Below are 14,967 nucleotides of genomic sequence, written 5' to 3'. Positions count from 1 at the left end.
ACTCGGCCACTTCTGAGTTTAAGCATACAAAGATATTGTGATGCTAACAGTGGAAAAACTAATTTGGAATAATCAAAATTCTAATCAGCAAAACCTGCTATTCAGAAATTTGATAATACAGTACTCTATTACATCAGTGGGTGTTAATGTAATATCGTCATTAATTAAGACTCTTAGCAAGAATGTGTTGTATGGTTTTAGGTAATCATCAAGGGAACGGTGGGACTAATTGTATTGGATAGGATTTATTTACTAGTAGAGCCCTCACATACTGTAGACTAAACGGTCCATACTCGGGTGAGAGTTTATTATGAAGATAATCGTGAATCCTAAACTTTAGTCGGTCTAATAATAGTCAGATCGTTCGAGAACCTAATTCATCATTCATCTCCGTATCATTTTTGAAGTTAGACTTCGATTTCAGAGTTTTAAATCCATTTTTCAACCAAACTTAACCTTTTCTTGATGATTCATACTCTTAAAAAAAAAAAATAGGTAGATAGATATTCTTTACTAGGTACACCAATTTTACATTTTCAATCTAGTTAAAGTGGATGACATAATGGGCGGTCTCACCGCTAAGAGCAATAAATTATAACTTAGAAAAGCTGGAATGAAACTTGTTTGTCCTGAAATCAAATCCGATTTCTTGTATATATTTGGAAGGCAAGTGCTCATACAAATAGACCACCACGACTTATCCCAAAAGTGTTTTATCAGTATTCAATAATAAAATTATAAAATCACAGACAAGCTATTTCCACGAACAGATTTTATTAGTATTTATTTAAAACTCTCCCACAACAGACCCACAAAAACTGATGATAAAGACCAACATTTCTAAAGGTCGGTTAAACCACGACATCTAAAGGTAAATAAGTTTTTGTTGGTAAGCAAAACTACTGAACTTCAGCAGGTGTACTGAAAGTTTCTTGGCTCGGAATATTACCTGAAACCAGTGCCATCAGTTTATGCGGAGTTTGAAGAAGTTTGTTTTAAGCGTTTTGGTCTTTAAAGTTGGAATTTTAATGGTTTTTTTGTTTTAAGTGCGTAAGTGTTCTTTATTTTTGAGGAATTTAATTTGAATTTGTTTTAGGTTGATTGGTATAAAAATAGTTTGAATTCGTTTAAATAGTACTGATTGATACTAAAACGCCACTCAATTTTAATCTTTACTTGAACATCATTCTGTCTCTATCACAATTACATTAATTTCTATAGTAAAAAATACTTTTCAGTAGAATATAAAGTTGTGTTACCAATTAGCTATACAACTGTATTTATATGTACATTTTTTTGAACCATCAAAAAATATTTTTGGTCCCCGTTAAAAATCTCCTGCTTTAAAATCTTACTTAAAATAAATACTTTCACCTTCCCATTTTACACTTTAAGACAGTTTCCAAAATCTACATACCTACTTGTATCTCCTACGTCAAGTCCTTTGCACGAAATCTGAGAAACTCGTGAACTCATTAGCCGAGTTCAGTCCAGCGTTCACGTAAATATTGTTAACAGTCTAATTAAGAAAGTTTACAGTTTGTAGAGATTCGCAGGTGACAGTAAAATGTTTGATGGGAATGTTAGTTTGAAGTGTTATGGGTTTAGTGTTGGTAAATGAAAATATGTCTATTTCGTTACGTGGTTGCTTATTTTTAAAGAGACATGCTTTGACTAGCGGTCTCAACCACGTCAATCGTTAAATGAGCTATATACCACCGAAAGAATATTTCAACTCTGTCCAGGAGTTCCGTAGATAAACGCACTCAAGCTAGCAAACTCTACGGTTGTTATGCTAAAATAATTATATAAGAGATAGAAGATAATTTTATAGGTGTATTTACCTAGCATATTAATCTGGCTTAATGTAAAAAAAAAATGTCTACTTATTTAGGACCAAGTTCACCGAAAATGAGTCCATGTTTCTAATTACCTACACATATTTATCCGAACGGTGAAATATTATAGTAAATAGCTGTTTTAAGAAGATAGACGATTATGTTGTCAATGTACTTGGGCCGAAGTAAAATTGCTTTGCTTTGATCAACCTCCGTCTCATCTTAAAGCTTAATTAGGTTTCTACCAAACGTTAAGTTGTGTAACATATTTCAAGTAAATAGACAGGGTCTTATAACTTTATCGAAGTATGTACTAGTTTATATGGTAACGACACTTGGAAAATGTAACTTACTGGATACGACATTGACGTGTCTTACCATTTACCAAAGGTAGAGACAGCTCCGTTTATACTCGTATGTGTCAACGAAGACGTCAAAACTGAAAACCTACTAAGAAACTACCAGTAGACACCAAAATGCGGCTGCTAGGGGGATGAGGAACGTTACTGTCTACGTCCGCCTTCTTTGGAACACGCCCATTTCTTTAAAACCAAATCACAAATCAATCAAGACCAATATTTGACAGATGTGTCAAGGAACCCGAACGCCTCGTTAGTTCACTCGTAGCGGAGCATTTTATCTCATCCACCGTATGTAGTACCTACTTGACCTTGAAGAAGGCGCCTACCTGGCGTATGACATCTGTGTACTGTTTTCGCATTGTGATTATTTTGCTCGTGGTAGTTCCAACTGGTTATATGATCTAAGTAACGACGTAAGACATATGATCTAAGTAGCGACGATGTTACTCGCTTAATTAGGCGACGTAAAACTTTATCGTTATGTGTAGGTAACATGACATGTACTAGGATAGCATAAGTTGGTAGGAGTTAGAATATGAGAACGCAACCACAGTAGGTGAATTTTTAATTAAATTGGTACGTACAGTTCAAATAGCGCTGTCCTCAAGCAATGATGTTCATATACACTTAATTACTACATATGTAGGTAAAGTAAATCGATACATAATACAGATACCTAAAGAAAATATACGAGGTCAGTAGAGAGAAATGATAAGGCTGTTTTCTACCATGACTGTTGAGTAGACGTCCTGATATAATAAAAATGATAAATATAATTGAGGATTCGAAATATATCTGTACATGTGTCTGACAAAGCTGCAAGGCTGGTAAGGGTTTATCAATTTGTTTCAACGCAGATATCTTAAGAACTACTAGACCGAATTGGAAATACTTTCAGTGTTATATAGCCTATTTATTGAAGAAGATTACGGACTATCTTTATCCATGTGCGCGAAGTGGTTCCCATTGCGATTAAACCCACTCCTAAAATATAAAACGAAACCCACCCTACACCTAAAATTTACCCAGCCAGATGAAATCAACAAAAGAGCAACAAATGCATGTAAAAGTTTCACAAACTCGTTACCCTACTTTACCCACCTTGACGCCAATGTTGGTCAGCTAATTAAGCGGAGATTTGCTTTGCGACATAAGCTTCTAAGTTAAACTTTGGCTTATGTTATGTGGCGTTATATTATAAAAGCTGAAGAGTTTGTTTGTTTTTGTTTGAACGTGCTCAGGAGCAATTGTACCGACTTGAAAAAATATTTCTGTGTTCTTTTCGAGGAAGGCTAGCGTTCGAGGAAGGAAGCTACGTTCTTTCTATCAATGTGTAGGAAGCAGTTCTTACGGGACACGGGTGAAACCACAGGCGAAAGGTAGTGATATGTTGTGTATTTTTTGAGGTATATGCTAACGTAATTTAAGGTACCGTTTTCTAATTACTTTCTCTATAGATATAAGAACATAAGTATGTAGAGGAAGGTTGAAGTGTGGGTAAAGAACTTAACTGTAAAATGTGTAAGTATTTATTTTACTATTGACACAAATGCATGTAAAAGTTTCACAAACTCGTTACCCTACTTTACCCACCTTGACGCGTATGTTGGTCAGCTAATTAAGCGGAGATTTGCTTTGCGACATAAGCTTCTAAGTTAAACTTCAGGGTTATTATAAAAGGTATATTAATGTTGTGAAGCTGAAGAGTTTGTTTGTTCGGTTAATTGGTTGTTCTCATCTCTGGAACAATTGCAGCGATTTAAAAAGTCAATATTCAATAGCCTATTTATTGAATACCTAGGTTCTTTATGTGTGAATAGCAGTACTACGGGACACGAATGAAACCGCGGGCTAAAATGAGTGTTTTGTTATGCTTTTGAGTTTTTGAGGTGTATGCTAATATAATTTAAGATACATACGTATAAAAAAATATCTGGATATATATAGGAAATATGGCCGTATTTATATTACTAATGACATAAAACTAAATAGACTTAGGCCTGTTATTGACTAATTAAATTCACATGAAACGAACTCATCAAATCATTAATATTTAGAGAGGAAAAAAAACAGTAAGCAAAAAAACAGCAACAGTAGCCTAATTACGATATAGTGGTTGTTAAAATCTTAATTTTGGGAATTAGATTTATTTATTTATTGTATACCACAACGCTCAGCTAGTAACGGGCCGACAAAAATCTTCAAGCCCAAGTTAACCACTAACATAAACGTCAATATTCTTAAACAACTGTATGTATGAAAACTGAACACAAAAATTCCCAGTAAACAGGGCCTGCAGTCTCGACATAAGATAGCGATTCGATCGCAAACTGACAGTCGCTAAATATTAACGAAAATATTCGCTTGCCATAACGACAGTAACGATAAACGCAAGTCTCGACAGCCGAGATAGCGGGCAACATCGCTAATTATCATGACATATTCGTGTCGGTACGATAGCGAAAACCGTATTCATAGTGCGGTGAATTTGTATTAAAATGTTGCATGTAAAAAAAATCCTTGTATTATAGGGAGAAATGGTAGACAAGATTTGCACAACCAATTTTGTTTCCTTTGACAATTATAAAGAAAATAGATGAACCTTATCATATTAAAACTTTTTGCATCGAACCGTGTAAGTAAAACATACCGTTTTTTAAGAAAACACATATTAAAGATCTTAATAGTTTGCGTACTTGCAATACAGACATAGAACATAAACAAACTGTCAATGTCAAGTTTGTTTGTGCATTGAACATTGGTTTGATTTATAATAATAATAAAGGAGAACGGTGTATTCATTACTATTCATGGACGGTGAAGTCATTGAAACAGGCGCAGGCCTGCCGGGTGCCAGCAGCTTGAGCGTCAGGTAAGTACATCTACAACGAGAATTTTTTATTCCTATTCTTGGTACTTACTAAATTGAATACTTTGTATACATCCGAAGTATTCTGTGTTTACATAATGACTACTTTAATGTTTCAGGCGTAAGCGTCTGCGTAGCCCTCGTGTTACACCCGCTCAAATTGATGCACTACTATCAATATTAGAAGCGCGTCCATATTTGCACGCGGAAATTTACCGGCTTGCAGGGCCGGGAAAATTTCGAAACGGGCTGGAGGGAGGTTGCCGAGGAGCTCAATAATCTCCTAACGGGTCTAGAAAGACACCAGAGCAGTGGATGACGGTAAGTCTTTTCAAAGATTGAATTGGTTTTAATTATAAGCATGTACATGCCACGTCAGTTTTTTATTATTTACTTGAGTTAATTATTCTAATTGTAGGTTTGGAGAGACTTAAAAGCCGCGCTTGCAGTAAGGCGGCAAAATTAAAAAGAACAAAACGTACCGGCAACCGAGGCGTCAGCACTGCTCCCTGACCGAGGCCGAGAGCCGGATAATTTCAATAGTTGGGGCAGATTATTCCTTTGGGACAGACTGCCCGGACGCTATGCCAGAGGAAGATGTAAGTTGTGATTATTGTATTCAATACAATTTAATATTCTCAATCTTTGAATGTTGATAACACTAAAAATACTTTTATTGTTATTTACAGTTATTACAACATGAGATGGAGGCTGGGGTGGTAATCTCTGAGGTTCTCACCTTACCTCATTCTCAGGGTAAGTTTTAAATTAATAGGTACTCAATTCAAAATATAATTATTTTAATTTTAATGTTACTATTTATTTTATTACAGCTAGAGATTTTGTGGAATTGTTACCGACTGAAACAAGTAAGTTGGAGTTTTTAGTAACTAGTTGGTTACTGCTATAATATATTTTATTATGTGTATACATCTGTACACTAATGTTACCAAAATATTAATTAACAAAATATTTTAGCAATCAATGACAGCAGAGCAACGGCTGGTTCTTCACCACCACCCATCCAAGAACAAGTGCAAGATGCCCTCAGTCGCCAGTACTACAAATGAGTAAGTTGCAGTTATTTTGCTCACCTATGTTTATTTTCATTGATTTTTATTTAATGTGTTATAATTGATAATTCCAGCAGTACGTGGCAGAAGGACAGAAACTGTTGCATCATCAACACCACCACTGCGACAGAGACCCAGAAGAAAGAGGAGTAAGCTTAAATTTTATTTATAATAAAAACATTAGTTCTGCAGGTGGGTCAGCCAATAATTCCTACAATACCAATAATTTTGGGTATTTTCAGATCTGAATCCTCGCCAAAGTGTTTCTGAGCAATATAGTGCAGCTCGACGAGAATTTCTAGCAGTTGCAGAAGCAAATGCTGCTACAATGAAGGTGTGTTATAGTGTAAATTTCCTCTTAATTATTATACACACTAGCATGCTAGAGAACATTAAGACACATTCAGTAAATCCAACGTTTTTTAGATGCTGGCAACTGCTGCTCAAGCGCAAGCAGATGCTGCCAAGATGCAGGCTGAGGCAGCCAAGGTACAAGCCGAGGCGACGCTGCAATTGGTAAAAGTCGGAAACAAAATAGCTGACGCAATAAATAATTACATAAATAAAAATAATAAATGATATAAAATGTTTTTTATTTGAAACAGTACATAAATGAAAAAAGTATAATAATTATGTGAAACTAGTGTTAATTAGCCTTCTTCTTATGCGCTCTGCAACAGCTCGCCCAGAACCTGCATAACAAAAATAAAATGTATTGGTGTTAGGTATACATACATAGTAAAATAAAAAATCAGTTCATAAGTTACCTGTAACTTCTAACATATCATCATGGAATCTACTATTATCCACCAGCTGCATGGATGTGGTGGACTCTGGTTCCGGTAATTTATATGTTATCCGCATATTGTGGAGCACTGCACATGCGTTAATTATTAGGCCAGCCATATAGGGTTCGTACATTAACTGGCGTTGGTGTGATAGACATCTAAACACAGATTTTAGCACACCGAAGCATCTTTCTATGATGTTCCTAGCTGAGCAGTGTGCTTCGGTATATTTATATTCCGGTGTGCCAGGCTGTTGATGTTTTATGGGAGTCATTAACCACGGTTCCAGAGGATATCCATCATCACCTAAAAGATTAAAAATACAAAGTAATTTCAGAAGTCGAATGGGCAACCTCTTCGAGGCAGATTTATAATGTTCATTTATTTACCAAGCAGCCAAGCACGGCGGTCCCCATTTTCAAAATGTCGCTTCATTGTTGAGCGCACCGGTGAATTTGCCCATATGTGAGCATCATGTCTCGCTCCTGGCCATCGAGCATTAATATTTAAAATAATAAGATCAGGGTCACACACCTGTAATATATTAAATATGTAAGTACATATTTTCAAACAATATTTTTAGATATTATAGAACTGAAGGTCAACTTACAGCTTGCACATTTAATGAATGGCCCTCATGGTGACCACTCACATAAGACTCCTCATTGGTCTTAGGAGCTAAAATTTTTATATGGGTGCAATCAATGGCTCCAATTACCCCTGGGAATGGCTGTGGGGCATTTCTAAATTTCTGTTTTGCCGCATGGCGTTCTCCTTGAGTCATTGGAAATTTAATATATTTTCTTAAAAGTTTTCATTTATTGCCGAAGTTACAGCCCGGATGACTCGGCTAACAGATTTTGGCTCATGCTACAACCCCACTGCAAGCCAACAGGTTGTTGGTAGCACCCACATGCGTAAAATCGGAGTGCCGTCAGTATCTAATAAGAAGAAAATTTAAAAAGTTCAACCTTAGTTATAAGAAAAATATATTATAGAAATATTATTTATGCACGGTAGGTCGCAAAGACACTTACTTGGGACTCCACAGAAAGTCCGTAAGGCCGTCGTCTTTGGAGAGATGGACGCAGTTCACTTAGTAGCCTGTGAAACATTTCCTTTGAAATTCTATACATTTGAAGAAATTGGCCATCCTCCAAATCCAAGGGATTTTCATCGTTTCGCTTGTTTCGTGCTATTTGTCGACCCATAAGCACATCGCGTCTGTGCTCGAGCACAACTAAGTCCCATGCTAAATATTCAGAAGCCATTATTTATTAAATTACTATTTATTTAATATTTTCTGACGTAAAATAAACAAATATAGGAACGATATCGATAGTAGCTATCACTTAGCGGGCTGTCAAAAACTGTCGCAAGGAAATTCTATGACATAACGATAAATCGTTATCTTACCGAAAATATTCGGTAACTTTGCGATGACACTCGATAGTTTTGGCAGTAGAGACTACCAAAAATCGTTACGATCGGATCGTTAGGACTTATCGACCGAATTTTGTCGTTAAGCGATCGCTATCTTTGTCGAGACTGCAGGCCCAGTTGCTTTAAGAAATCTGACGTTTAGATTGTCAGTGAACTTGGGCCTTAGTGGTAACGGTCCCCTATATGAGTTTATATTAACTTTTCTACAAGGTATAATAGAATTCCCTGAATATTTTGTGCGTGCTACAATATAATGGGTTTTCTGCTTGATTGATCACCGTTTCCAAAAACTTGTTAAAATAATCTTTGGAACGCAATGAATAGGTATAGGAATGGGTCAAGCCTAAAGTGAGGTGACGTTAAACATATTTTTTTTGTTATATAAAGGAGAAAATAGTAATGTAGAGTTATCTTAACTAACCTAAAGTGTTTTCTTGCTAGCGGCGTTAGATAGCTCATTTAATCGAGGAAGGACGATAGACTATAGACTTTTATACGATTGCAGGGAGAAATCCAATGAGATTGACGAAAGTATGAATTTTTAGGAAATAATTACGTATTTAACTAAGTTTATTGTAACTAAATTGTAAGAAAACCATTCAATTTTTAAAAGGTTTGCATATTGTATTTGTTTCCCTGATGAATTTATCATAATGCTAGTGTAGGTGAAAGGTAAGCTATAAATAATATATACTTAAGGAAAAAACCTATAAAACTTTTTTGAACCAAGAAAAAAACTAACTTTGAAAAACAAAAACAATATCTATCCTAAAAATAATTCCAACAAAATATTTCTTTTTCCCCACAAACTGTAGAGGAAGACAAATTTCCATGTTTCCGATTACGACTTTTTATAATTTGCTTTCATATGTACCAGGGAGATTTGTCAAAAGTCACAAATTGTAATCACGAACAAACTTATGGCAACTGGTGCGTGATTTGGTGACAAATGGAAATGCTTATTTGAATATTTTTTTTTTTTTTTTTTTTATTGTTCTTAGAGAAGGCTTACAGACTAATAACATTATCGTATTTTAACTTAAACTACATAGTCAGATTGCTAATTACAAGCCTTCACAGATAAATTATACAAACTATCGATTGCCTAACTATTGTTATATACATATAGGAGTTATAAAGAAGAAAAAAAAAAAAGAAAAACCAATAATCTAATATAATAAGTTTGAGAGCCGCTATTAAGAGTCAAAGAATGATTTAGCTAAAAGCCGTCTAACTGTGTTCGCCTTGGTGCAGAATAGGTCAATGTTTAGGTCCCGTGGAAGATGGTTAAAAGTGAGTGCACTTCTGAGAGTAAATGCGTTTCGTCTGTAATTCGTTGTTGCGAAAGGTATGTGCAACAATGGCCGCTGTCGAAAAGCAATTTTGTTTGTACCTAATTCTAACTTCGCGAGAAGTTCAGGGCAGTCGATGGAGCTATTAGCGATATTTATCAAAAAGCTGACATCGCTAATGCGACGTCTGTGCTCAAGTGGTAGGAAATGGTACCTCATGCATCGGTGGATGTAATCATCTGACCATTGCTGTGCTTTGAAATCCAGGTACCGAAGAAATTTTCTCTGAACACCCTCAATACGGGACTTATATATCTCATATTGAGGATTCCACACTTGAGATGCATATTCTAAGTGGCTGCGTACGAATGAACAATAGAGAATTTTAATTGGCTTAAGTGACCTGAAGCAGGTTGTGGTTCTTATAATAAATCCAAGTGCCTTTGATGCCTTTTTAACTATCTCATCAACATGCTGATCATATAAGAGTTTGCTGTCTTGTGTAACTCCTAAATCTTTAATACTAGCGACTTTAGTGATGCACTGATTACTGATAGTGTAGAAAAATAAATACATATTGTTTTAGTACGCACTTTATAAAGTTTGACAACATGATTCCCAATTTTTCCCCTTTTAGCTGATGTATAGAAAGGTTTATCCATACCTACTTAATTGCTTTAGATAGTTTTACCAAGCTTTCAGAAAAGTTTCTCACGAGATACATGTGAATCAGCAATATATTGCTGATATCTCGTGGATGTTATGAGATCTAGTGGTATACCACTAGATCTCTAAAAAACTGGAAAATGATGCATAGCAACAACTTATAACATTTTTATTCAAGTTTACTTAATAAAATAACTCGATATTTTCAGATTTCATTATAATTTGACTCTTGTAGCTTTTTGTATTTGGTTATTAATTATTTTTAATTAAGGTTCGTTATTTTACTTTATTTAATATTAAAGAAACACTGGCTTTGGCTTCAGGCGTTGTTGACGCCTTACTTTTATTAAAATAATTTATGTTTTTTTCTTTACTAACAAGATCTTGATCTAGTCTTTTGCAATAAGGTTAGTACTGGTTTCCAGTCTAACTAGATGAATGCTTAGTATTATCTTTAAAAACAATGCCTATTTGACCTTTGAATAAGCTTCACTTCATAATTTGATTCTGTTTTTAAGAGCCAGCCAAATGCGCTTCTTCTCGCGCGCGAAGTGTCCAATACCATTATGAGGTATGCACCTAAGTACCGTATGAGTATGTATGTATTTGTTATTATAGTCGGAACAATAATTCATAAACTGCGAATATTTCTACTACCTAGCTATCATATGTCTTGAGATACAGCCTGGTGATAGACAGACGGACAGCGAAGTATGTAAAAAACGTGACTGTGCAATGTCACCTAAACTTTTACCTATTTACCTATTATTGTTTACCTACAAACAAACAATTTTTGTTATACATTCCTCATTCAAAGCGGATTAGTAGTTATTTTCGCTCATCCACCTGTAACCAAACATCAATCGACTACAAGTACTGGGCAGTATACACTTTATCTATATGAATAAATGAAATTGTACTGTCTGTTTGTTTGTAATATGAAAATGAACAAACAGAAATACACAAAATATAACAATAGTAAAAAAAAAATTGCTGTGAAGGTAAAAAGCTGTTAAATAATTGCTTTTTAACCCCCGACGCGAAAACGACGGGGTGTTATAAGTTTGACGTGTCTGTGTGTGTGTGTGTGTGTGTGTGTGTATGTGGCATCGTAGCTCCCAAACGGATGATCCGATTGTAATGCGGTTTTTTTTTTATTTGAAAGGAATGTCATTCGGGAGTGTTCTTAGCTATGTTTGGTGGAAATCGGTTCAGGTCTTCAAGGTCATGAGCTCGTTTGATAGGTGTGATAGGAATGTTACACGCTCAGTTTACTTGCAAGCATATATGTGGGATCTGAAATTTGAAACACTAATGTCTTCTGGAATCACTGAGCTGGTCTGCTGTTAGGGTACGAAGATAGGAGACGTAACCCTGAACTGCCTTTTAGTAAACCCATCGAGTTTGGGCTCGTTAAATTTGTCTTGACTAGTTCTCTTCATGTTTCTAATTGACGAGAACCTGATGCTGGAAATGGAATGTGACGCATGAAACCCTGGAATGCCGGAATGAAACGGATAAACCGATGTATATTTTTGCTGAAAATCTAGAATGACCAAAGGTTAATCTTTATTGATTCTCAATCTGTGCAATTCTCCCAGAGCCAGTTTCTCATGAGGATTGTTAAACAGCTTCCTTTGGCCGAGATTGCATATAGCGACCCCATCTTAAAATAAAAGAAATTAAATGAAAGAAGGAAAAATTAAGGAGCTCCTTCAAAAAGCATGAAATAAAATTATAAATTTAAAAAACCCCCGACCCAAAAAAACTACGCAATTAAACCCCATAAAAAGCAAAAAATAACTTACAGTACGTAAATACAAACTAAAGCATGTCAGACTAAACTAAATTTTGACGTGTCGGGGGACCGCTTTTTACCTATACTTACATAAATCAAATGATACCTACCTAATTACAACATTCGTATAAAAAAACACATATCTAAACAAAATTATATACAAAGTTATAAGTAGTATGTAGTATACTTCTAACGTTAGGCTAATAAATTAGAGCGGTCTCCCGACACGACAAAATTTAGTTTAGTCTAATGTTACCTATTTTTACATTTTGGTTTGCCTGTCAGTTTGTTCCAGTTAATCTCTAAAATAGCTTGACAATTTTATCATTAGCAGATATAACAACGAGTAAGTTATGCAACTTTTTATCCGAATACGCATAACAGTTCCTACAGGACGCCGGTGAGTCCACTACTGAAAGTTAGTTCTAAAATAAATATCACACGTGGAAGTTTCTAGGCCTGCCGTAGATTGATGCTCACCCACGCAACGTACTGAAGCTTTAAGTGAAAAGAAACTTCTTTTATATACACCTGAGCCGAGACCTTTTTGGAGGTCCTTCGTGCAAAGGAGAAACGTGTAAAGTTTTCGTGATGTTTGTGGTTCCGTATATTGAAGTATTTAATTGAACAATGGATGGAGAAAGATATGACATTGTCGGAGAGCAATTCAAAAGTTTTGTAGGAAAGTGGAATTCGAATCAAGAGTAATAGAGATACAAATAACACACACGGTTGATTAACACTGATTTCTTTTACTTATTTCTCATACTGTTACAGCCTTTTTATCGTCCCACTGCTGGGCTGCGGTCTCCTCTCACACGGAGAACGATTGCGTGTTAATCACCACGCTCGCTCAATGCGGTTAGGTGGCCTCATACAATAGGGATTAAATAATTCTTCTTTTATAGAAAATACACTACATCTACAGCAACTAACAGAAATCTAATCTCAGAAAACAATTTGACGTTTTGACCTTTGGAACAAAATTTACAAAGGAGTTCTAAAGACTTCTAGAAAACATTTCATCAAAACAAATTCCGTAAAGTTTTAAATGCCAGTTACAACTTGAAAATAACAATGGCACTGATTAAAACTTTAGAGAAATTAATTTAGGAAAGCTCGGACTATGGGGCCCGAGTTCATGGTCGCTCTTCAAGTATATCGGGTGTGTCGTACGTAATCACATTAAATTAAATACGTTAATATACGGGTTAATATATGTATGTCTATTAGCACAAAGAAAACAAAAAAAAATACATAAAAACTTTTTACAATAAAAATGTTAGAGTTACCTCCCCACTCAGAGTCATTTACTGGTTACTTAAGCCGTTCCTTAGTGAAGGATTTGTATGAAGTCACTAAGGAGTGACTTAGTAATCATTAAATGTCTCTGAGTGGGGAGGTTAGTACTCTAGGTTAAATATTGTTTCAACGTCAACATTATAAAACATACACAACAATATACATTGTTAAAGGTTTTATATTAACTCTATTAATCTACAGTCAATGTCATTATATTGCGCAATTTAATTGATCGGTCCAATGGAATGAAAATATATTACCTGAAAAAGACAGCTACTAAGAGGATCTTTAGACCTAGAATTATTTATGTTATTTATAAGAACAATGAATGGATTGTGCCAAAGACTACCGTCTTTCAGTTTTACTTAGTTGGAAAGAATGTTAATTGTGAGATGACGTCAGAAAAAGAAGTACCGGCGAAGAAAGACGAATGTGCTTACCATCTCCTAAAAACATGGTCAAAGCCTAAAATATTTTAAGGAGACAAATATAATCTTATCAAACCTAAAAATACACATTTATATCCAACAAGTGATTAAAACCTAGGTTATAAATATTATTTTAAAGCGTAAACATTTAAATGAATACTCAAACTCATAAAACGATCACTCAAAAACAGAGCCTCGAAAGCACTCAAATAAAATACGTCAAAGTTAAATTCTACCTTAAATCAAAAACACCGGGCAAAACGAAAACAAAAGAAAAATAATCACAAGAACAACCAGCCATTCACGGCTCCAAAACATAAATAAAAGGTAAAGAAAAGAAATAATAAAAAGGTAAAGATAAGTTCTTTTATTGACTCCCAAAGTATTATTTATCTTCAAACTGTTTGAATAATAAAAACTTGGCACAAATCGATGTCTTGTGGCCAATCCCAAAATTCAATCTATCGGTTGTTAGAGATAGGATTTTAAATTTGCTTGTAATGGTGTCCACGGCCGACTTCGGCCACAGTGGCTGTTCTCATATAAGCAGATCAGCCAGCTGCGCAGGACGTATCATAGTGCACGAGCATTTGCGCGGACACAGGTGCCCTCCCTATTCCTTCACTGTCATAGCCCAATGGGACGGCAATCCAACACGACTGGAAAGAGATCAAGCGCAGGACCGACATTTACGTGCTCTCCGATGCACGGGTGAATCAATCACCAACTTCTTTTACCAACTGCTTTGTGAAAGTGTCATAAAACCCACTAAGCGATTGCGGCCCGACCCGGGAATCAAACCCGAGATCCCGCGGTTGCGACCACTAGACCAACGAAGCAGTAATTTGACATTGCTTGTATGGGGCTTATGCCAATATTCTATCTCCAGTAGGAAAATCCAAAGATAGATAGGGAATATTGGGATCGGCCACTAACCTGCTATAAATTAGAAATGCTCAGCTTCTTATTACGGAATTTAATGATTTTCTTGGGAATGTTTTCGGTAGTAATAAATCTTAGTTGTCTTGTGTGTTCTGTAAATAAGAATAACGGCTTTGCTTACACGAGTGTTACACTTGAGTGCAGCGAATTTGAGTCAGCTAAAGAC

The 14,967-nt window shown here is 35.5% G+C and overlaps 2 protein-coding genes and 1 long non-coding RNA gene across 3 annotated transcripts in view; 1 reads left to right on the top strand and 2 right to left on the bottom strand.

The window, feature by feature from the left end:
• LOC135118587 (uncharacterized) overlaps window positions 1-14,967 on the bottom strand; it is a 58,987-nt gene that overhangs the window by 23,158 nt on the left and 20,862 nt on the right. The window lies entirely within an intron of this gene.
• On the top strand, window positions 5,555-6,728 carry LOC135118662 (uncharacterized). Its single transcript, XM_064041245.1, has 7 exons — window positions 5,555-5,668; window positions 5,759-5,825; window positions 5,903-5,938; window positions 6,048-6,139; window positions 6,217-6,291; window positions 6,385-6,476; window positions 6,569-6,728. The coding sequence occupies exons 4-7, from the start codon at window positions 6,136-6,138 to the stop codon at window positions 6,719-6,721; spliced, it is 324 nt and encodes a 107-aa protein (XP_063897315.1). The 5' UTR covers window positions 5,555-5,668; window positions 5,759-5,825; window positions 5,903-5,938; window positions 6,048-6,135; the 3' UTR covers window positions 6,722-6,728.
• On the bottom strand, window positions 6,719-8,484 carry LOC135118661 (putative nuclease HARBI1). Its single transcript, XM_064041244.1, has 5 exons — window positions 7,968-8,484; window positions 7,541-7,871; window positions 7,320-7,464; window positions 6,910-7,236; window positions 6,719-6,834 (listed from the first exon to the last, which is right to left on the bottom strand). The coding sequence occupies exons 2-5, from the start codon at window positions 7,712-7,714 to the stop codon at window positions 6,773-6,775; spliced, it is 708 nt and encodes a 235-aa protein (XP_063897314.1). The 5' UTR covers window positions 7,715-7,871; window positions 7,968-8,484; the 3' UTR covers window positions 6,719-6,772.

This window comes from Helicoverpa armigera, chromosome 24, assembly GCF_030705265.1.
Source record: "Helicoverpa armigera isolate CAAS_96S chromosome 24, ASM3070526v1, whole genome shotgun sequence".
Classification (NCBI taxonomy): Eukaryota; Metazoa; Arthropoda; class Insecta; order Lepidoptera; family Noctuidae; genus Helicoverpa; species Helicoverpa armigera.
This window is presented reverse-complemented; position numbering and strand designations above follow the sequence as displayed.